General features: G+C 36.7%; 1 protein-coding gene across 3 annotated transcripts in view; it reads left to right on the top strand.

Annotated features, from left to right (window-relative positions):
- RAB11FIP2 (RAB11 family interacting protein 2) overlaps positions 1-19,632 on the top strand; it is a 37,650-nt gene extending 18,018 nt beyond the window's left edge. Inside the window, exons 4-7 of one of the 3 annotated variants that reach the window (XR_005953470.1) lie at positions 6,229-6,274; positions 9,861-10,004; positions 18,209-18,363; positions 18,603-19,632. Coding sequence is in view for 2 of the 3 variants with exons in the window: in XM_041415777.1 (XP_041271711.1) it covers positions 6,229-6,274; positions 9,861-10,088 (274 nt within the window). In the remaining variant the exon portion in view is untranslated. Of the gene's footprint in view, positions 1-6,228; positions 6,275-9,860; positions 11,649-18,208 lie in introns of those variants that run through there. The other 2 variants (XM_041415778.1, XM_041415777.1) reach the window with 2 other exon arrangements.
- The last annotated feature ends 2,217 nt before the right edge of the window (positions 19,633-21,849 follow it).

Here is a 21,849-nt window from a genome sequence, read left to right as displayed (position 1 = left end):
TGCCAGTCAGCTGAAGTTCTAAAGTAAAACCTGCTATCCCAAACCACACTGAGGGTGAGTTATTAGTGCAATAACTTCAGCATAATCAAAGTCACTGTTAAATGGTTTCATACTTGCAGAGTTACTGGCAACAGCTCTGTTGGAATGAACCCCAAAAGTTGCCTGATGAGAGCAAAGTATTGTAATGGCTGTGTATTTCTCTGCCAGATAGGAAATCCAGTATACAATGCAATTCACTCTGCTTTTCACATGCCTTTTTCAGAAATGTTGCTCTCTTTATATTGCTGTACTTGCTAAAGCAATAAGGTCTGTTAAGACATTTTAGCACATTTATTTCTCGGTTAGTAAAAAAAGTGACATCAGGTGAACTATGGTATTTTCAAATTTTGTTTCCTCTGTCAGTGTTAGCATGTCTTATTTTGAGGACAGTGTACTTCTGCATTGCTTTTCTTGAAATGAATAATTTTTTTTCAGTTCTCTACTGAAATTTGACTAGACTTTAGTCAACTGTGATCTACAGTCTAGGTAGACTATTGGTGGACTATGACAGTGCTTTAATTGTGCTCTAGACTGTTAATATTTGTTACTTCAGTGTGGTAAAGCTGTCAGTGGAACATTATTTCAGCAAGAGAAATACATTGATGGTACATGAAAGGTAAAGAGAAATTCCAAAACAAGCAGGAGTCGTGCTTAGTCCTGCCAGGACTGTTATCACCTGCTTTAAAAGATGACTGCATGTGATAAGACGTACATGAAGGGTAAAGAGAAATTCCAAAACAAGCAGGAGTCGTGCAGCAATTCTTAGTCTGTCCTGCCAGGACTGTTATCACCTGATTTAAAAGATGACTGCATGTGATAAGAGAATAATGAAATCTTTTGCAAAGCTCTTACAAAGCATGGTCACAGCATTTGGGACATGACTAAGGTGGGCTGGAGCAATCAACTCTTTGAGGGATATTGTAGAAATACTTGGTATTAATATTCACTTTTGCAGGCTCCTCACCAGCAATCAGTCACTCCTAATTAGTTGACTGTTTTAGGAATACTGTTAGGCAAGTTCATCCTGCTGGCTGCATGACAAGATTTTTTCAAGCTTTCACTGTCTCTTGGTGCACATTAGGGCATGTGAAATCTTTTTTCAGAGGATGCAAGAGACATATTATCTTTCCCAAGGGAAAAATGTACTGCCTGTTCTATTTCATTTTAAAAAAGAATGATTTGTTCTATTGTTTCTTTATTAATAACTGCAGAAACTATGTAAAAGCAATGCACTTTTTTTTACAGTTCATTACAAGAACTAAGGATTAGTTCTACTCTTTTAATAATTCAAAAATGGATCTGTAAGTTTCGGTGTAAAACGTAATTTTAGGATTGTTTGATTTGTTTGTTGTTGACTCAGAGATCTCTAATAATAGGATCTTCCAGTGGAGATCCTGGCACAAGTTTTAGTTTAACAGCTCTTTAGTGGTCTCTTGAGAAAAAAACTTATTTGCTGTAGCACAGCTCCTAGTAAAAGGAGAAATATTTATATACTTAGATTTCTAACTAGTCAAGGAAGGTAGTGATAGCCACAAAACCTGATCTTCTTTTTGTGTCCTCCTGGGGTTACCCAAGCTCCAAAAGGCCACGGAACAAGGCTTGACAGCAGAGCAATTTATACAGTGAAGTGTCTTAAGTGATGTTCCCCAGAATCTAATTGCAAAGTAGATGGTAATATGCTTATTCTGTACTTGTTTAGCTGCCAGACAAGGCAGTCATTCCTTCTTAGAATATAAAGTGAGCTCTGCATTGCCAGGCACAGCAGGCTGACATTCTATGGAAGGCTAAATTTCTGAATTTCATTAGCTGTATCTGATTTTATTAATTCCTTTTGGTTTTGGTTTTCTTTTTCTTTTTTTTTTTCTTTGTGCAATAGTAATAACCTAAATGGCATCCTAATATTTCAAGATTTTGATATATGTTGTGAGAATCCAAAGAAAAATACATAAGCACTGTAGTCAGAATTGGTCCAAATACCAAGAAGTAGGATAGGAATAGGAATTTCAACTCTAGTGAAAAATGAATATGGCAGAGCTTTGCTAACTACCTGTGTGCAGATATTCCATATTAAAGGAAAGAAACTGAAATCTCACATTTAGCTCATTGGTGTAATAGATATTTTAGAGAATGTTAGGTTAACATAAATTTTAATACTTTGAATAGTAATGATTAATTTAAATATCCTAATTTTAATTTCTAATAGTGTATACTACTATCATGTAACTAATAGGAATAGCAAAAGAGAAGTAAAAAGCTTTTGGTCCTTAAGAAAATACTCCTTCCATGGAGCAAATTTAGGAGTCTGATTCCTATTCATTATGTTGTCAGAATAAACGGCACTAAAATGTTTAAATCAGTCATAGGAAAGATTTTATAAAGATTGTTTTAATCTCTAGGCATTCAGAAGCTAAATATTTATGCAGCCACTATACCTGATGTTTGAATTTTTAACTATCTTTAAATTTCAGTAGACAAAGTTGTAAGATGCAGTCATGAAATTGAGCTTGTGACACATCCTGACTCAACTCCACTGTATTCTTCCTATACAAACTGTAAATTGTCAACATGCAATGGAAGTATTCAATTACCATAAAAAAGGTATTATAAAAAAAAGTTTCAATTAGTTCTAATGAAATGTTTTTAAATAGAGAAAATAACAATAAAATACAAAATAATATGCTTGCTATGATTATGAAATAGTAAAGCAAACTACAAGAATCACTACTACTACTACTAGAATCAGCACTGCAGTATATCTGTGTCCAGTATTAGTTTATATTATTTTTATTTGTCATCACTTCAGGAGCAGGACAATAGAAAAGAGTTTTCATCTCAGATGAGCTAAAATTGAAATCTAAGCCAATAAAACCCCAGAAATTCAAACAAACTTTACTATTCAAGAAAAATGTAAAAAGAAAGTTATATCCAAACCTGTAAAATAACATGGAACAATAAAATAATGGATATGATTTAATCTGGTAAAAATGTCTGTTATATAAAGTAACTGTCAAGGACACTAATTGAATTCCCAGATGAGTGAAATGGGGGACAGGACTAATTGTGCTGGATTGGAGAAGTCTGTTCTGCCTAGAGAGGGGTGGGGGTGATGTGCAAGTTGGGGACTCAGTGTCACTTCCATGATCCTACTGCAGCTGATTTCTAATCTGTGCTGGTAGGATTTACCTCCCTTTTAGTAGCTCCTTGGAGGTGATCTGAGAGAATGAAAATTTATTACTTGTAAGAGACAAACTGTTAAAAATCAGTATGAGACATCACCTGGAGGCACATAAGGCTCATGAAAAGTCCATTTGTTAGAAAAGAAATGTCTTTTTTATTTGTAAACTGAGCAAATTTATTTTGGGTGTAATTGACAAACACTAATTATAGAATCCCACAGTGCCAGTTTTTCACAATCACTGTTCACAGTAAGCCACACTCAAAAAAAACCCTACAAAAATCCAAAAATATACTTTTTTTCCCAAGCTGTGAACATGGGAACTTCTTCCATAGCAGGAGATCCCTGCCAGTTTATTGAACTCTGGGAAAATCCCCAGAGAATGGATTATAAGTAATACTATCACTATGAACTGAGAGTGTAACACAGGAGAAAACAATGTTATTTTTTATAATTGTTCGGTTGAATGATTTCAGAATGCTTTTGGGCTGCTCAAAGGAAGCTTGTACAGCATGGGCTGCAGTCCTAGAGGCCTGTTCTATATAATTATTGCCAGTAATTGAGTGAGGTGGTAACTTTAGGGGTCTATTATCGTGATGAAATTCAAATTAAAAAATAAACGCTCTCGTGAATTTCAATACACCAAACAGACAACTTCACCAACTGTTTGCATTCATAATTTTATGGGATTTTTTTTGAGGTGTTACCTGCCCCTCAGTGAATTAGGGGTGCAGTGGTGGGAGTCTGCATCTGCTCACACTCACCTCGGGCTGGGGCACGGGCAGGAAACCTTGCAGGGCTCAGCAAGGCTGAACAGCTCCCACCTTACTTAGCAGACACTTTGATTTAGAAAAATTATATTATATGCAATCTCAGTGCCTGTTTCTTCCTCAAAAAGCATTATGTTTTCTACGAATCTCTTTAAAGTATGAGTAAGAGCCCTCATAGCATTTGGATTTTTATTGGGAAATATTTTAATAGCTTTACTTTTTTTTTTTTTTTTTTTTTTTTTTTTTTTTTTTTGCAAGTGTATTCAAATTTCTTCTTGCAAAATACGCAGATGTTCTCTTTTGAAATTGCAGTTATGATGTTCACAATTTTGCAGAAATTATCGCAGGTTTTTTACTACTTAAAAAAACCCCAAACAACTAGTCCATATTACCAGTGATTTATACTTCTAATTTCGAAATGCAGCTTCTCATAGTCAGAACTGCTGCTTTCATTTTAAGCTGCCACTACGAAAAAGCGTCCCAGAACTTACTTCACAGAAACGATAAAGTCATTCAAGGCAGTGAAAGATCCTGCTTTTTTAACCTTTCAGAAAACCCCCCAGTTGAGCAGTCAGGCTGCATTATTCTATATCTTGTCTAACATGAGGAAACAGTCCCAAAAGAAAGATATCCCAAATTAACGCCACACTTCGTTAAATAGAGACATTCTTGGTTTTCACCAAGCTAATTCGATCCAGTTCAGTTAACTCATTTTTTTTGTGCTGGGATCACGGAAGGCAGCCGTGAATGGAGCGAGTTCATCATGTGTTTGACACATCACAGTGAGGCTGAAAGGAGGCTGGGAGGGAGGGACCCTGCCTTTGGCCGGGCAGACAATGCCCCATGGAAAAGGGCCCTCATTCAAAAGGGGTCTCCAGAAACTGGCAGACTGCTGGGGATCACTGTTACAGACAGGTGGAATGGGAATTAGCCAGACTTAATGACACCTCTGGGTGTCTGGTTGGGAATGTTCCTCTAATCCAGTCTCTGTCAAATATCCTCAGATGGTTTACAGGATTTCTGTGTGAGCAAAAGTTTGCCTGCTTTGGAAATTAAAGATCACGTACAGACTAAAAAGAAAATGTGGAAAAAAAGAGATTTTTAAATAAAAAAAATTCTTTACAGAAAAATATTATCATTTATATTTTACGTATTTGCAGTTCATAATTTTTTGCATATATGTATAAAATGTATGTATTTTACATGGTTATATTTCGTAAATTTTTTGCCCTTCCACTTTTACACCATGAAACATCTCGTTTATAAATTCAGATAACAGAGTGGTGAGCAGTCACAAAATACGTTTCCTAATACAAAAAATCTTCACAATTAAAAAAAATATACATATATATGTTTTTGTATCTCCCAGTCACACATCACTCTCAAAGCCAGTACATGCAGTCTAACAAAACAGATTCTGTGTTGTGAAAGAATGTGCCTGCTGTGGTGCTACCAAGTAAATAATATTTGTGAGCCATATCCAGATTTTAAACACATTTTTGGAGAATGTTTTCTCTCCAAACCTGCTGCAGCAAGTACATAAAAACACAGCATCACTGATTTTTAAAGATACTTGCTAATAATTACACCAGCCTGTGTGGACAGTTTCTTAAGCATGACATTTAGGCAGTGGCTGTTTTTATCAGTATCAGCAACATTACGAAAGAGCTTTCCTTTCTGAATGTGCTCAATAATCACTAGGTTTATAAAAGATTATTTACTCAGTTTTAAGTACAAAATAAATGTAGCTGACAGAGGATGGCTTTTTAGCCCTAAGCTGGTGATCTCACTGGAATTTCTGCAGGAACTTTGTCCTCTGGGAGCTGCCATGAAAGCTGGGAATACATGTTAGTCTGTAGGGTTTGGTTGTTGGTTTTTGTCCATCTCATCCCAGGGACCTGTTCCTTGGATATTTCATTTAAAGTAGCACTCTGTGCTTAGGAGCTCAAGCTAAGTCTAGAGATAAGAGGAGAGATAAGGAAGCCAAATCCATAATAGCTTTTCTTGCATTTCTTAATTAGTTATTCAAATTTGATGACAAAAAAATACAAAAAATACAAAGGAATTGTGAACAAGGAATATATTAAAATTTCCTTTAATTTCTAGTAGTTTGTTTTCCTAAGTTTAACAAATCAGGAAAATAAACCATATTAAATACTGCATTCAGTACTGTATTCCAGCAGATGTTTTGGTCAAATAAGTGTGCCCTGCTAATATTTGTTTGGTATGTTTTTTCCCCCACAGTTTTAATGTGAATCCTTCTGGCTCTGAGGATCTCAGGAAAAAAACGGTGAGTTATGAAATTTTATGGAAAGCCATCAATAAATGCCAACTAAATGGTACTTGTATAAGCTTATAAGCTTTTGTTCTTTTTTAATCTCTTATATGGAAACGTTTGGGTTTGTCTTTTTTCTTTTTTTTTTTTTTTTCTGGACATATCCAGAAAACCTAAGCAGATTTACACAGGCTTAATGTAAATATGGAAGTAAAGAAGAGTTTTGCTCTCAGTATGGAGTTTAGCTGTGATATGGTAAAGAAGGATATATTTAGTTCTTTGAACAAAAAGTGAAAAAAACCCAAAAGCTGCTTTTAGGAGTGGTTTAGATGACTCTAGAGAAGTAATGGTCAAGTGAGGAACTCTGCATTAGGCAGTGATTTATTAATTGACCAGACAGGAGCTTACCATCACTATAAGCAGAGACTTGAGGACAGTCTTTAGAAGGCAGATCAAAATTAAAATTATTACCTTATATATGGTAGGATTAATAATACACATAATAAATGAACGGATGAAAACACTAAAAAATGGAAATACTGGAAGGTATAATTCAAAATGCTCTTGTTTCTAAAAGTACTGAGAATAAATTGTGTACTAAGAAGAGACAAAAAATAATCCACAGATTGCCTGGACAGTGCCTTTGTTTGAAGGAAAATGTGGTCTTACTAGAATTTGTTCTGTGAATAGATGACATCTTTAAAAGTGGGTTTGTTTTCAATCTCTGAAATATATAGAAAACAAGTTTCACAAGCAAATATGACTTTGTACCGTTTGTTTTCTGCTGGTTTATGTAAATGATTTGTAATAACATTTGATGTTATTGTAAATGCCCAAGTTTTTATAATGTAAGTAGCTGGTGGGAGATGTCAGAGTATTTGAAGGCTGCCTTTGATCAGATAGTAAACTGAATTCTACCAGGCAGTCACTTAATCTCTGACAAAAAGAGACATCAAAAAATTGATTTAAGTTAGCAGCCATTGTCTGTAAAGTAACCATAATTACAGTTTCTATGTGCTTGCAAATGTACTACTGCAAATCATGTAATTTATTGCTGGTAAAAGCATTGGTTTAATTCTTTTAAGAAATAAGATGTGAATTGTTTTATTTAAAGGATTTAAAGGTGATAAAAGAAATCCTTGATGATTTTTCTTTTGGAATACCAGCCATCTTAAATGCCTGTTATAGGATTATGAGGTGGTGCTCATTTAATGCAAAATACAAATTAGGTGGGGAAGAAACTCTATCTGAACCATAGTTTTGAATGAAACCATTTGAATTTCTTTTTAAATATTCAGGATTGCTTTCTAAGGTGTTTGATGTAATTTATTATTAGATTCTGTAATATTAGCCCTCACCAAGTTATTACATTTCTTCCTTGTGCATATTATTTAGTAATTATGTTTGTGTGTCTTCTCCTCTGATGCCAACACCTGTCTGTGAAAGCAGTGTTTAAATGGGAGCAGTAGCCAGTTGAAAGGGCAGCATGAGCTCTTTAAGGCCTAATTAAGAACTGAAAGGAAGATGAAGTAAGTAGGACAAAAGATGTGAAAGTAGCTTAGATGACATTCCCAGAGCAGAATTCCTCATTAGAACAAAGAGGAGATGATCAGGGATTGCCAGGCCTTCATTTTATCAGTCATTTCCTCTGGCTGGCAGAGTGTTCCCCAACAGGGTTTTGTAGCTGAGACAATCATTCTTTACATGGCTTGTTTAGAATCTTTTTTTCCCCCTTAATAATTCATTATAAGATTATTCTTATGCATTAAAACTGTGGTGTCTATTTTTTCTAAAGAAATAAGTGTTCCTTATATATTTAAATATTACCTACTGGCTCAAGCTGAACATACCAAATCTTCTTAATTTTTACAATATTAATTTCTAAATGCTAGCATACTTCTGCTAGAATTTTCTTGCATAATGGAGCATGTGCATGATAAAAGGTCTTTAATATATATTACACATAATTTTCCAGTAAACTTGATTGCATAATTAAAGTCATCATTGCACCTTAATTCCTGTTCCTTTGCCAAATCAGAAAATTAGGCAAACCCTATATTTCAGGCACATAAGTGTTAATGGTATTTTCTCCAGTGTGTACGAAAATTTAGTAAAGAGAATAAAATTTAATAAAGTTTTACTTCCTTCTTGTAGAAGAAAAAGTGAATATGACCACAAAGTGAAGTTACTTTCTCTTCTATACTTGTTGAAAATGGATTGCTAACCAATTTATAAATTTCATCGGATTAGCCATTTTAATAAAGTGGCAGTTACTGATTACTTACAATCCCTTAACTTGGTACATTTAAAATACTGAATATACATCCATAAATGTGGCATTAAATGTCTCAAGTGCAGGGAGAAACCCTTAAAATCACATCTTTTTGAGAGCTACTGTTGGAGTATAATTGATGGAGAGAGCTGATCTGTCACACTTCAGCCTATTTGCAGGGCACCATCACTTTTAATTAGGTTCCTTTGAAAACTTTGGCCAGCTGCATATTTTAATGGGTCGACATGTGCCAATGTGCAAATATGGAGCTGTATGGAAAGAAAAGAATGGGGCATGGAAAAGGAACGAGTATGACTGTTATGTGGTGTGCTTCTTAGCTGTGCAAGCTTTATAGTTTTTAATGACTTGCTTCTACTGTAAACAAAAACTATCTCGTGTGCCCTGTTAGAAGTGCAGGATTTTGTAGGTTCCATATCTTCTAAATGTTTTCAATTCTGAATGAGATGAAGCATACTGCTTCACATGTCTAACAGTGCTGATACTTCTACAAACCAACACAAAAGAGGACATTCAAGTTTACAGTCTTTAGGATTACATGTTGTGCTTTTTAAGATGACTAATTTGTCCATCTCTGCTAATACCTTCACTTACTGAGTCATCAGAAATCATTGCAGAAACAATTCTGTTTTCCCTACTGCTTAATTCTGGGCCTCTCCTACTTTAAAGCAAGCAAGGCCTTTTATAAGTACACATTTATTTCTGTCTTAAGTGCTCTGGTGCAAGTAAGATGTAACCTTTTGCCTTCACCTGCAATTTAAAATTGAAAGTTTTATTATGTGATTCAGAAGCCAAGGCCTGGAGAACAACTGGTGACTACAAATATGAATGTGAAAGACAGATGAGGGCTGATGTCATTTAGAGCTGAATAAATGCTTTGCTGTGATGCTCTCCAGAGGAAAATACTCAGAGAAGTTACAGTAAGAGTTGAATTCTCAGGGCTCTTCTCTTGTTACTCCATAATTAAGGGGGTTGCTTTCCCAAAATGAACCTGCCAGCTGTTGTTGTGTCACTGCTCTTATGGTCACTAACTCTGACACACTGGCTGTGTGTCCACCTCACTGAGAAGATTTTTTTTCTGAGATGACAGAGTGGGAAATGTTCATCCAGCTGGGCAGCCCATCTCCAGTTGTCTGCTCCAGTGGGGGTGCTGGAGGGAAAAGCACTGCAGCAAACAGAGGTGTTGCTGAAAGAAATTGCTTTTCATGTCAAGAGATGCACAGGAGAAACACAAAAAGCAATAACCAATTAATTTTCTGGAGATACTGAACTGCTTAACAAAATCTGGTGTTTTTCCACACTTACCTGCAGGAAGGAAATCCTTTCGATGCCGCTGCAGGATACCGAAACCTCACTTATGAGGAGGTTCTGCAGGAGCTGGTGAAACACAAGGAGCAGCTCAAGAAGAAGGACACCCACATCCGTGAGCTCGAGGATTACATTGACAATCTGCTGGTGAGGGTGATGGAGGAAACCCCCAGTATTCTCAGAGTGCCATATGAACCTTCTCGCAAAGCTGGCAAATTTTCCAAAAGCTGAGACAGTGCTACTTTCTGCTGAATACATTAGTGCAAGGAGATCACACTTTAATGTTTAGTCTTCTCTTCATTCCTTTTCTCCTAAGAAATTCCAGCAAAATGGGGAGGAGGGACAATGGCGTGGGTTTTTTCCTTTTTTTTTTTAAATCCAAACACATGTAGGGGCTGCCAAAAGTTGTTTTATGTTAGGTTACTTAACTAACTTCTTTTTTTCTTTTTGAAAATATATTTAGGTACAGAATACTTAAAATAGAGTTAATGATACATAATAAATATGTCCATGCAATTTATGTGATAGCTTAGTGTTCACCATGTGGCAATTTCAACAGAGAAGCCTGTGCTGTTATGAATGTTTTCTTGAATGATTATTGGTATTAGGCAAATATATTGATTGTTTTTTTACAGCATGCCATCAAAACCACTGTTTTCAATCCAGTGTAGTACTCTACTAAACCTGTGTGGTTTGTTGCAATGGAATGTAGTCCTGCACATATTAGAGGAAAACAGTGATGCACAATCCTTTCAGAGTAAATGCTGTATTCTATACAATGTGCTTTTTATAGAACAATGTAAAAAAAACCCCGTGCCATTTCTGTCGTGGCACATGCTGGAACCAGTTATTTTACACTTAAATGCTGAATTTTGTGCATAATGAGTGAACTTTGCTAGTGAGCTCATGACATAAAGTTGTTCTGAGGATCTTTTTGTATGAAGTTACTGCATGCCTTTTAATGTGTTAAAAGTACTTTGAACAGTGTTCACAGAGTCAGAGGTACAACTGGAGAACTCGAGTATGGAATAAAGGAATGAATGCTTCTGTTCAGTCAAAGTCTACTGCCATGAAAATGTAGCAGAAATGGAGAGGCTGACTTAAATAGACACGATAAATCAATTTAAGCTTGAGTTTTACGTGATATGTATGTCTTAACTTTTTAAATCTTATGACAACGAAAGTATACGCCTTTAGAAATAGGCCATGTTGCTTAAACACATATAGAGTACTTAGGCTTTTCATTAAAATGTCTGCATTCCATGTAAATAGTTCCAAAAGTCAGTTCTCACTGAGGCAAATGAAAGAAGAATGTAGTAAATATCTTCCTGATAATTTAATAACTGTTTGTAAAATGATGTATGAAAAAGGTATCTGTTATTCAATGAATTGGAAAAAAATAGTGATGAAGGTATAATGGGAAAGTACTGTAGGAGAACCCTCAAAATATTAAGATGAATAGATTTTAACTTTAATTTCCTTAATAAGAGTCTTACTTGGATTTTCTGTTGCTGTGAAACAGTAAAATGTTATTTAAAACATGTACAGAGAATATTTTAGATTTGGATTTAGGGTAATTGTCTTTTCCTCACTTTCTGCACCTGATCTGTTGCATTTTTTTACAGCACCATGGCATGGCTGCTGCTGAGGTGACCAAAAACAATGTAAATTAAATTCCACTTTTTTTGTTGTTGTTGTTGTAGAAGATTTTAATACATTTTCATTTTAAAAACTGCAGAAATTGGTCATATTTTGAATACTTATATGTCTAAGGGTTGAGAAAGTTCTGTCTGACTGCTTTTGATGTCATTGGTATTGTAGGACAGCACAGAAGTATACTAGTTACAAAAAAACTTCTTTGTACAAACATTACTTGAATACTTATATGTGGAAGGGTTGAGAAAGTTCTGTCTGACTGCTTTTGATATCATTAGTATTGTAGGACAGCACAGAAGTATTCTAGTTACAAAAAAAGCTTCTTTGTACAAACATTACCAGATTTAATTTACTTATTTTTGGCTTTTTCTCCATTATTTTCTTATTTTATTTAGCAACTATTAACCAATCCCTGCCCCTAAAACTGTGTGCAGCCAGAGTTCCCAACCAGTAGGATCCCTTTGTGTGGATCCCTGTGCCTGGATGGATCCTGAGAGGTGCCAGCCCTGCCCGGCTGTAGAGCTCTGCATTTGAGTTTTGTAGTGCAGAAATCCATCCCACACCAGGCAGTCTCTCTTTTGTCAGCATGAGGATGCATCAAGTTTGGTACCTCAGAAACCACGTGAATGTTCTTTAGACCCACTTAAGATCTCGATGACTGTAAATATGTTGTAATATATTCAAAGTGCCAAAGGTTGTGTACTAGTTCATGGTATGTTTGCTGATGGAAGTTGGGGTTTACACTCAATTAGGTTTTCATTTTCTAATTACACCGAGATGTATTTCAGTTACTCAGTATTTCCATAAAAGTTCTTAAACATTTTCAAATGCTTGGCCAAAGCCAGCGGTTTTCTCATGGTGTTGGTGGGGAAATGTTCTGCTATAGTTTTGAATTCCACACTCATTTTCAGCTATCTGGTATGAGACCATCTCTAGTATCCTCAGTGCTTAAATCATCCACACCAGTGAGGATTAACAACTGCACTAACCAGAGAATGTGCTCCAGTGACTTCTCACATGCAAGCCAACTTATAATTATTAAAATGAAACTCTACTATATTTAGCACCACTGAAATCACTTCTTTTAGAATGTAAATGTAGAATATAAAACTGCATAATTGACTAAAAGCAGATCATTTGACATATTTGCATACCAAGAACGATAAGCAGATTAAAGGTAGCGAAAAGATCAATTTTTGTGCATTAGTGAAGAAATTTAGTGAAGCTTTGAATGTGCTATCTAGTCTTTATCTGATCTCTGAGTGAATAAAAGCATCTTTTGTTTCTAACAATTTGTCAAGAAAGAGGGGAGAACAACAAATGCAATTTAGGAAAAGGTAGAGTTACTGAGAAGCAGGATGGGACATTAACAATTATGAAGATATTTTTATAGAGTTTATAGGTAAAAATACAGGCTACTTTTGGAACAATTCTTGAAAGATTACATAAACATCATTTTCTGCTTCGAAAGAAAATGTTAACTTTTAAATGTTAATTTTCCTGTATTCTGAGATTATTTTTAAAATGCATCTTTACCCCACATGTATTTTTTGAACCATGCAGCTTTCAAATGAAAACTTCTTATACAGAGTAATTTGTATGTTGAAAACAAAGGAAGTTGAGTTTTTCCTATAGGATAAAATTGTAGACTTTCTTGCAGATCATTTTAAACCCATAAAAACTTGCCACTTGTGGTCAGTCTTTCTTGCCCTTTAAAATACAGGGATAAAAATTGTGAAAATCTCCATATTATTTTGATATTTTCTCTCCTAAATTAGGATAAGAGTTCATCCATGCATGCACTATATTTTGAAATCATCCTTTGAAACAGCTCTTCCATGAATTTTGCTTACTTAAAAGGACAAATATGAAGGCCATACTTTAATGTTGTAAGTCAGAAATGTAAACTTTCTGCCATTCTAGAAGGATGTTTAGTATTTATGTATGTTACCTCTTGCTGCTGTATTTTAAGTTTAGCTTGGTTTTCCACCTCCTAATGAATGTAGCATTCTCCCTAGATTATAACTGCATTTATTGCTGTTGGCTCTGTGTCAAGAACTATTTGTAATTTTCCAGCTGTGGAAATGCTGCCTTGTATTTAGAAAGGTTTCATGATTTGGGGACCTGATGGAAATCATGCTCATTAGATACTAGCCTGCATTTCTTTCTGTACAGGATGCCCTTTCTTGGATGCATCTTAAAACAAACAGAACTGCTGTCTTAATGTGTTTACTGCTGCACTGGGGGTTTATTTATGCTTCCAGCTTTAAAGAAAGATTATTGTCCTCCATCAAGTGTGTAAAGTGAGCTGATGCTTTTCTGCTCGTTGTACCATTGCTGTTGTAGCTATGACAGAGGCGTTAGCCGGGCTTTCAAAAAGGTGAATTTAGAGCATGTTGACTAACTTGCCCTTCTTTGAAGTACTTGCTGAAGGGTTATAGCTCTGCTGTGTTCATGATGCTAGATTTAAGGGTCTGTCAGCACTTTCAGTAGGAAACCCTATTTTCAGGGATTTGTAACTTAAAAATTTCAATACAGTCACTGGAAGTGTTTAATATGCAATAGGTAGCACTTTATTCTGTTTATGAAGGGGTTTGAGATTTGTTTCTGTTGAAAAGGTCACAGTCTCCTAAAGCATGGTGGGCATTTGCTTTATCTTCTATAATTTCTACATTGAGGAAGCCACTGTATGTTACAAGTGGTCGAGCCATTCCTATTCAACTTAGAAGCTTCCAGATGTATTACAGTGTATTATAAAAAGCTGAAGATCCAGGTTATATAGGAAGTCTGTAAAAGATAGGATCACTACTTATAACTTAAGGAGTTTATTTTGTCTTGTGCAATCAGTGGTAGTTTGTCTACATTTAATAATGGTACAGAATCATAACTATATGCACTTGGGAGAACTATAAACTTAGAATGCATGAAAAACTTTATTTTTGTTCCATTATTGCAACTTCAGATCCTTTAATTTGATGAAAATGTTATCTTAATATTTTAATTTCTGTTCATTAAATAAATATTGCATGTCTAACACTAATAAAGCACCACAATGCACTACTGCAGTATTTATTGAATTGTGACATTAATCTGTGTTATGCAAAGCATGTGACTCCTAAACTCCATGGTGTTAAGGCTCCCAGACCACAGAGAGGGGTATTTCCTTAGGGACAGCTCTAAATGAATATCCCAGATGTTTGCAGGGTATTCATTATGGGAAATCTCTTCAGTAATGTCCAAAACTTAAAATTAGTGAAAAAAATTGTGTATTCTTAAATGTCCTAATCTGTATGTCTTTTTTAGTATGGTATCTGCAATCCTTTTAAATGCACTATTCCTCTGATGCCATGGCTGAGTGAATATTACCAGGAGATCTTTACACTGCAGGCTGGAGCATTTAGCATGAGAACAAACACTGTGCAAATTCTGATATGGAAAACATGACACATATTTCTCTTAATACTTGACAGAACAAAAACCCAGCCAGAATGGCAGAAAACTGGAGCATCCTGACCCATTGCCCAGGAGTATTTTTTTTCAGTGCTCTCACAGGTTTTTCTCTTTTCCATGAAGCAGCAAAACAGCAGAGTCTATCCCCTGACAACAGCAGGTTTTCTGGATGGTGAGGAGGTATGAGAGCAGTCCTGGTTTGGGACAAGAACCTTGTGAATCTTCCACCCAGCTTCTTGGAGCTTTGAATTCCACAGGGATGTGATTCCTCACAGTCAGTTTGCTCTGTGAGCAGGTCCTTTGTCAATACATCTGTGGACTTAAAAAGCTTAGAGAGAGTTCTTCTCTTAGAGGTGTCCATGAAATGTGGTGGTTGTGGGGAATCACAGCCAGTGTGTGAGCTGTCCATGGACTTCCACTGTGGTGTTACACTGATCCCATCAGCTGTGTCTGGCTCACAGGTTTTGCAACTGCCCTGGTGTGTGAGAGCTGAGGAACGAGGACAGGAGGGGAAAGCAGCACACTGCCTGTTAAATACCAGTTTCCATCTGTAATTCACATCTGGTAACTAATCTCAGCTCCTGTGCCCGTTTGGAAAGGGAGTCACACCATTTCCCTCCCTCAGAGGCATAATGTTTGTTAGCTGATACCAGCCACAATCCTACTGATGATATGAGAGCCCAGCTGGCTTAAACAGCTTCCAGTTTCCCAACATGGAGTTGTCTTTGGAATTGTCGTTACTAACCATCTCAACCCCCTAATAAACGTTTTCAAGGATACTTTAAATATAGTTTAGCAGTTAAAGAATTATTGACATTAGATGTAAACTAGAAGTATCATGAAGGAGAATTCTCTCTCCAGTTGCACTTATTGAAGTTGCTTTTTTATGGAACCACAGAATAACAATCAGGATTTTATTTCCCTATTTTGATTTGTTTTTATGGGAGTGTTGTGCAAGTTCTGGCTGCAGCTCACTTGGGATATGTTGCCCTTTTCTGTAACACTGGGCATGTTTGTAAAGTTATAAATAATGATGATTAAAAATGCATCTCTTTTTCTGGATTAATTAATTAGAAATTGGATTATTTTGTTGGATTGTTTTGTAATAGTGCCGTTTTATGAGATAGGAATAAGACTATCTACTAAAGGAAGCTGTTTTTTCTTTACTACTTATTGAGTAATTATGAGAGAAGGCTACCACACTGAGTGCAGCCCAGCCTGGAAAGTGTGTGGCATTGATTGTGTAATGTTTATATAAATATCAGTATTTTCAGTGCTGGAAGCCAGTGGCTATTACATGGGGATTATTGCAATGTATTTATAATGTGTTTTTACAGCATTTAGTAATGTAGATCAGTCTTTGATAAATGGATGATGATTTAGGACAGAAAAGTACCCTCCGTGGCTAAACACTGACATGTTTATACTTTAAAAGTAAGCAGCTTAAAAAGCTTTTAGGGCCATGCAACGATTAAATGAAGCTGAATACTAAAAAGGGGAGAAACTTTGTGGGATGTGTTTTGTTTGTGTCAGCCCAAACAGTGTCTGCTGTGTGACATGCAAGGAATGAGTAGAAGCAACACTGGGGAGAGGCCATTGCTGGGATCCAAAAAAACCCAACAATAAAAGGTTGGTAGGGTTAGGAGTCAGATTTTAAGGGATTTACTTGCCCAGTATGAGCCAGGTTCTGTTGGTAACAGGAAGAGGTAACACAGCATCCCTTACTAGCAAGATTATTGGCAGGGTGAAAACCCCCAGAAAGTGGAAGTTTATCAGAGAGATGAATTCTCAAAGTTTGTGGTGTGGGACAGGTGTTGGGCAGAAGCAGCGCTGTCACTTCTGCTTTTCCAGCCCTGCTGACACTTGGTATTACATTCAGGGATTGAACAAACCACATTCCTAGGAAAGTTAGGAAGTGTCTGAGGAAACTTGGGGTATGCAGCTTGTGGCTGGCCAGGTTTCCTCTGCTGTTTCTTGAAGTGGGTGTCTGGCTCAGGGTCCTGTGGAGTGGCCAAAATGTGTCATATCACCTCCTCTAAATCATTCATCTGGGGCCTTCCGAGGTGCTGAGTGTCTCCTTCTCCGATAACTTGCTGCTCACATTATGAATTCCTTGAAAATTGACTCCCTGGGACATCTTTACACGAGACATCAAGGGTCTCCATTTAAATTTCATGAATACTGTGTAATTTGCCAAGGACTTCTACAATGCATTAGGAAAATCTGCCTCTTTGAGACCAGAGCTTTGCCAAAATAATGGCAGCTTAATTGCATCCTTTAAAAGCAACTGCTGACTCTCCAGCTATGAGTATTTTCCATTTCCTAGTAAAATGTTTTCCCATTAAAGCAGCTTATTTCATTAACTTATAATTCATAGCTTAAATATGCTTATATTTTGCTAATTGTAGATTACTTAGTTCTTATTTTTAAGGAACACTGAAGCACAAAATACAAAATGTCAGGGTTTTTTATAAAGAAAAGTCTTGCCTTGTGCATAGCAATTGCATTTGGATAAGCATTTTAAATATGCTATTTTTAAGGAGTTTTTACATGCTATTTTAAACTAAATAATTAAACTTCTATAACAAGAAACAATTTGAAGTGTTCATGCAATTTATAGTTTTAATTCCGTTATAGATATGTGCTCCAATATTTTATAGTTATGATTCAAAAGCTACCACAGTTACCTATTTTAAATTGTATGGATATATTGTGAGACTTCAAATTATTCTTTTCCAAAGTACACAAAGCCGAAGTGTCTGATAGACTCTTTTGTATTTTGTAAAAGTGAGCTCTGGAAAAGTAAGGTTTTCCTCAAAATTTGTACAAACCTTCGTGCTGAGCTGCAATGCAGCTTGATTTGGGTATGCATCTTCAGGCACTCCTTTATCCAACAGGGTAACATCAAATTTGATTTTTTTTTTAATAACTCAAGGACAAGAGAGTAGGAATCTGTCTGCAGCAGGTGCTGGGCACTACTTGTAAGGACCAAGTTACAGAATGTGGATGCTTTTTGGCTTTTCAGTGTTTGTGAAGTAGATGGCACGTGAATACCAGGCTTGTTTGTATTTCCAGGATCAGACAAAAAACTTCCTGTTTCCTGATATTTTCAGATTTAAAAACTTTTATGATATTTTTTCTTAGTGGCCAGATTATATTTGGCTACAATGCATGTAACATTTCATTTGATTAATGTGACTGCTGTTTGAGACCCTCTTGTAATTTGCCTCATAATCCACACGCAGAGTACTGTGAAATAGTGTGAATTTGAAGTTGAGAGACTGATGAAAGGAACATCCATCAATAGTGGGGAGAAATGAACTAATCCTAATTAAAAGCAAAAGAATTTTGTGATCGGAGTTAAGATTCAGTTGGTGGATACTGAAGAGTAGCTTTTCTGGTAAGTATTTTTATTATAACTGTCCAGTATAATTGCTTTGGAAAAAACCCTCCTCGGTTGTGCTTAATGTTATAAACTTTATTAGCTCTTTATAAACCAAATATTCAATAAGGGTCTTTTGCTTAACCTTTGTTTCATGGGATATGATTTCAGAGGGTTTAAGCAGAATTTATTGCTGGAGTTGATCAGCACAGTTCTATTTGCTGACAGGCTCATGGTTATTCTTTTATCTGTTTCAGGATTTTCTGTTCAGTTTTAAGTGCTGAACATTTCACCACAGTCTATTTAGAGCATTATTTAAAACTTGTTCCAGTTCTCTTCATTCTTACGCACGCCCATGTGTTAAACTACTCCAGAAACTGGCTTAGCTCTGACCGTATTTGGAGGCTGTTCCTCTTCTTTGCTCTTGGGCTGGTTTGGACGGGGACTTTGGTCTAAAGTAACAAATGAAATATGTGACAAGAGCTGACTGCCAAAACCGGGATCAAAGCAAGTTTCTGAGGAGCTCACTGGAAAACTATCCTGAATTTTGGAAGGATGACTCAAAGCCACGTACTAAACAGAGTAAACCACAGTGAAATAAATGGCAAGGTGAGAACAGATTTCTTGAATAACGTATGTGTCCCCCCAAGACCAGAAAGTCACTTTAGTGCCAGGGAAAAGGAAGCAAATCAGCAGATGAATTTCTAATATCAGTCAGGATGGGTTGCTCGGGATGTTCTTTGTCTGCAAGCCCAGAAATCTTTGCAATTCCTGTCTGGGTTTACTACACAGAAGTGTGTTAGCCAGAGAGCATTCAAAATGAAAGGTAATATTTGCTGGTCATGTCATGTGGGACATCACTGACTTGTTGGAAAAGTTGCCAAATCTGAGGGCGTGTTCAGTTAAATTAGCACAGTGTCTTCCTCATCTGACTTAGAACTATGAGAACATTCAGCTCTGATTCATTAGTTTTAGGCAGTTCATGTGAATAAAGAGGAGACCTGAATGAGGAGGATTTCCCTGAATCCTTCACAGAAACATGTAGACTTGCTAAAAACAGCTGCTCTAACTGAGTAGAAGGCTGTGCTTTGTGGTTGAATGTGTGTTTAAAAAAGCTGGCATTGGAAAAAAGAGAGAGTTCTGTGAGAAACCTAAGCCTCTCTCACAATCATGGCATCTCTCAAAGTCACAAGACTTTAAGATGTTTAGAAATAGCTGGAGAAAACCATTCAGCAGTGATAGTCTGTAGCAATTGGGAGCTGGAAAGAGAAATGTTAATTTTAGAGGGTGAGGAGGGGGTTGGGTAGTCGCTGTGATGAAGATTGATAATGCTAAAATATAAGGCAGCTGTAGAAGGGAATAGCAGCTCTCAGAATATAAAAGGTGGAGAATGAGCTTGTTGAGTTTCCAGGGGCAGGGGATGAGAAGCAATAACTGCTTCCTTCCAGGAGGCAATAACTGGCTGGCTGCAGTAAAGCATCACTCTTCAGGAGATGGATGCTGTGAACACAAACAGTAACAGGTTTCTCAGATTTTCCTAGTGCCTGGGAAAAAATCACACAAATTGTCTTCCAAAGTAAATTGTTTCAAGTACAAGCCTTTGGACAATAACTGATGCAAAAATAATATTAAATCTTTTCTTCTTTATTTGATTCTACCTTTGACTTGTCTTGGAAATAAAAATTGTGGATTTCAGTCTGACTAAAGGCTAATGGAGTTGTTCAAAGACTGAGGAGCAGAGAGTAATGCAGTTACAAAGGGGAGATGTCAGGTTAGCAGAGTTGTTATTATTACTGTTAAAATCTTTCAGTGCAACGGTGCTCTTCTGCAGGAGTGCTTTTTGTTATGTCCTGGGACTGCCCTTCCCACACAAATCAATCCATTCAATAAATCCCCATGCAAAGCAGCTGACATTCTGGCTTGGGCAGAGTTACTGGCATGATGCTGGCCAGCTGGAATAAGCACTCACATCAGTCCCAGGTACAAAGTGATGCTTTCTGTGAAGTATTTTAGAAGGCAATGCTTTCTCATTAGAGCACATTGAGAATTGCTGAGGGATAAGATCATCACATTCTAAAATATGCAGGTTTTCATCTTTTTCTCATTGCTAGCCTGTGACTGGTACTTGGACATCACAGCATCAGTCCCAGGTACAAAGTGATGCTTTCTGTGAAGTATTTTAGAAGGCAATGCTTTCTCATTAGAGCACATTGAGAATTGCTGAGGGATAAGATCATCACATTCTAAAATATGCAGGTTTTCATCTTTTTCTCATTGCTAGCCTGCGACTGGTACTTGGACATCACAATCAGTGTCTGAAAACCTTTGAGCAGTTTGCAGCCCTTGCAGTTTGCGCAGCAGAGGATCTCAGCACAACACTTGGGTTATTGTTATCTGTGCCTGATATCAGCTTGTGTAATAGAAACACAGAATGGCTGGGGTTGGAAGGGAGCTCCAAGATCATCTTCCAACCCTCCACTGGACCAGCCTGGCCTTGAGCACCTCCAGGGATGGGCAGCCACAGCTCTGGGCAGCCTGTGCCACCACCCTCACAGGGAGCAACTCCTTCCTAATACCAATCTGCCAGCTCCCTCAACTGCTGGATATTAATTATTTAGGCTATTGGAACAGTGAACCTCCCTGCTTCCCACAGGTATAAATGTGTTTATTTTGATGTGCCCGTGGAGGTTACAATGCCTGTTACTTCCTGTGAGAAAAGCTGGCAGCATATCTGCTAAAAAACATGAATCTCTTTTTATCAGACCACTACTCCTGAACAGCAAAACTCAGGAGGCTCAGTTCTGTGCAAAGCACAAATTTAATTGGGGTACCCTTTCAAAACCCTGCTTTTTTTTTTTTTTTTTTTTTTTCTTACTAAGTATAAAGTTGTGGAATCCTTAATAAATGTAATTATTTTTTTCAAACCTTGGCATTAGTACACAAATTTGGCATTATACCAGGTCAAAAAGAGCTTAAAAGGCTACTAAATCCCAATATTAAGAGTTATTCCCACTTTGCCCCTGTTTTAATGGCTATATTAGATCCAGGAGAGTGGACCCTTATCCCACCTGTTTTCAAAGTAGCAATTAGCTTTGCTGACAAAGAGGAAAATTTAGGGCTAAACATAAATCCTGGTCCTTGGGAATGAAATATTTTGGCTTGTCTGATATTAAAGTTGCACAAAATACAATGTGTTTGTAGCCCAGGATTTTTGTGAGTTGGCAATAGCATCAGTCTGTTGCTTTCTGAGTCTTTTTCCTCTTCTGGCACAAAGCTCAGCAGGCAAAGATGTTGATTTGCCACAGCTTCAGCTGTGAATATAAGCTTTTCCTTCAGCTGTTTGATAACACTTTTACATGTTGGTGCACCTGTACCTGTATTTGGCTTCAAAACAGTACAGAGCATGAGCTTTGGGAAGTTGTAAAAATTAGCTGAAGAATAATAATAATAAATAAAATGGCATTCAGCCCAAGTGTGTTGTGTTTTCATTACTCATATAATTGC

Source organism: Onychostruthus taczanowskii, unplaced genomic scaffold, assembly GCF_017590055.1.
Source record: "Onychostruthus taczanowskii isolate IOZ18803 unplaced genomic scaffold, ASM1759005v1 scaffold5, whole genome shotgun sequence".
NCBI classification, from domain to species: Eukaryota; Metazoa; Chordata; class Aves; order Passeriformes; family Passeridae; genus Onychostruthus; species Onychostruthus taczanowskii.
This window is presented reverse-complemented; position numbering and strand designations above follow the sequence as displayed.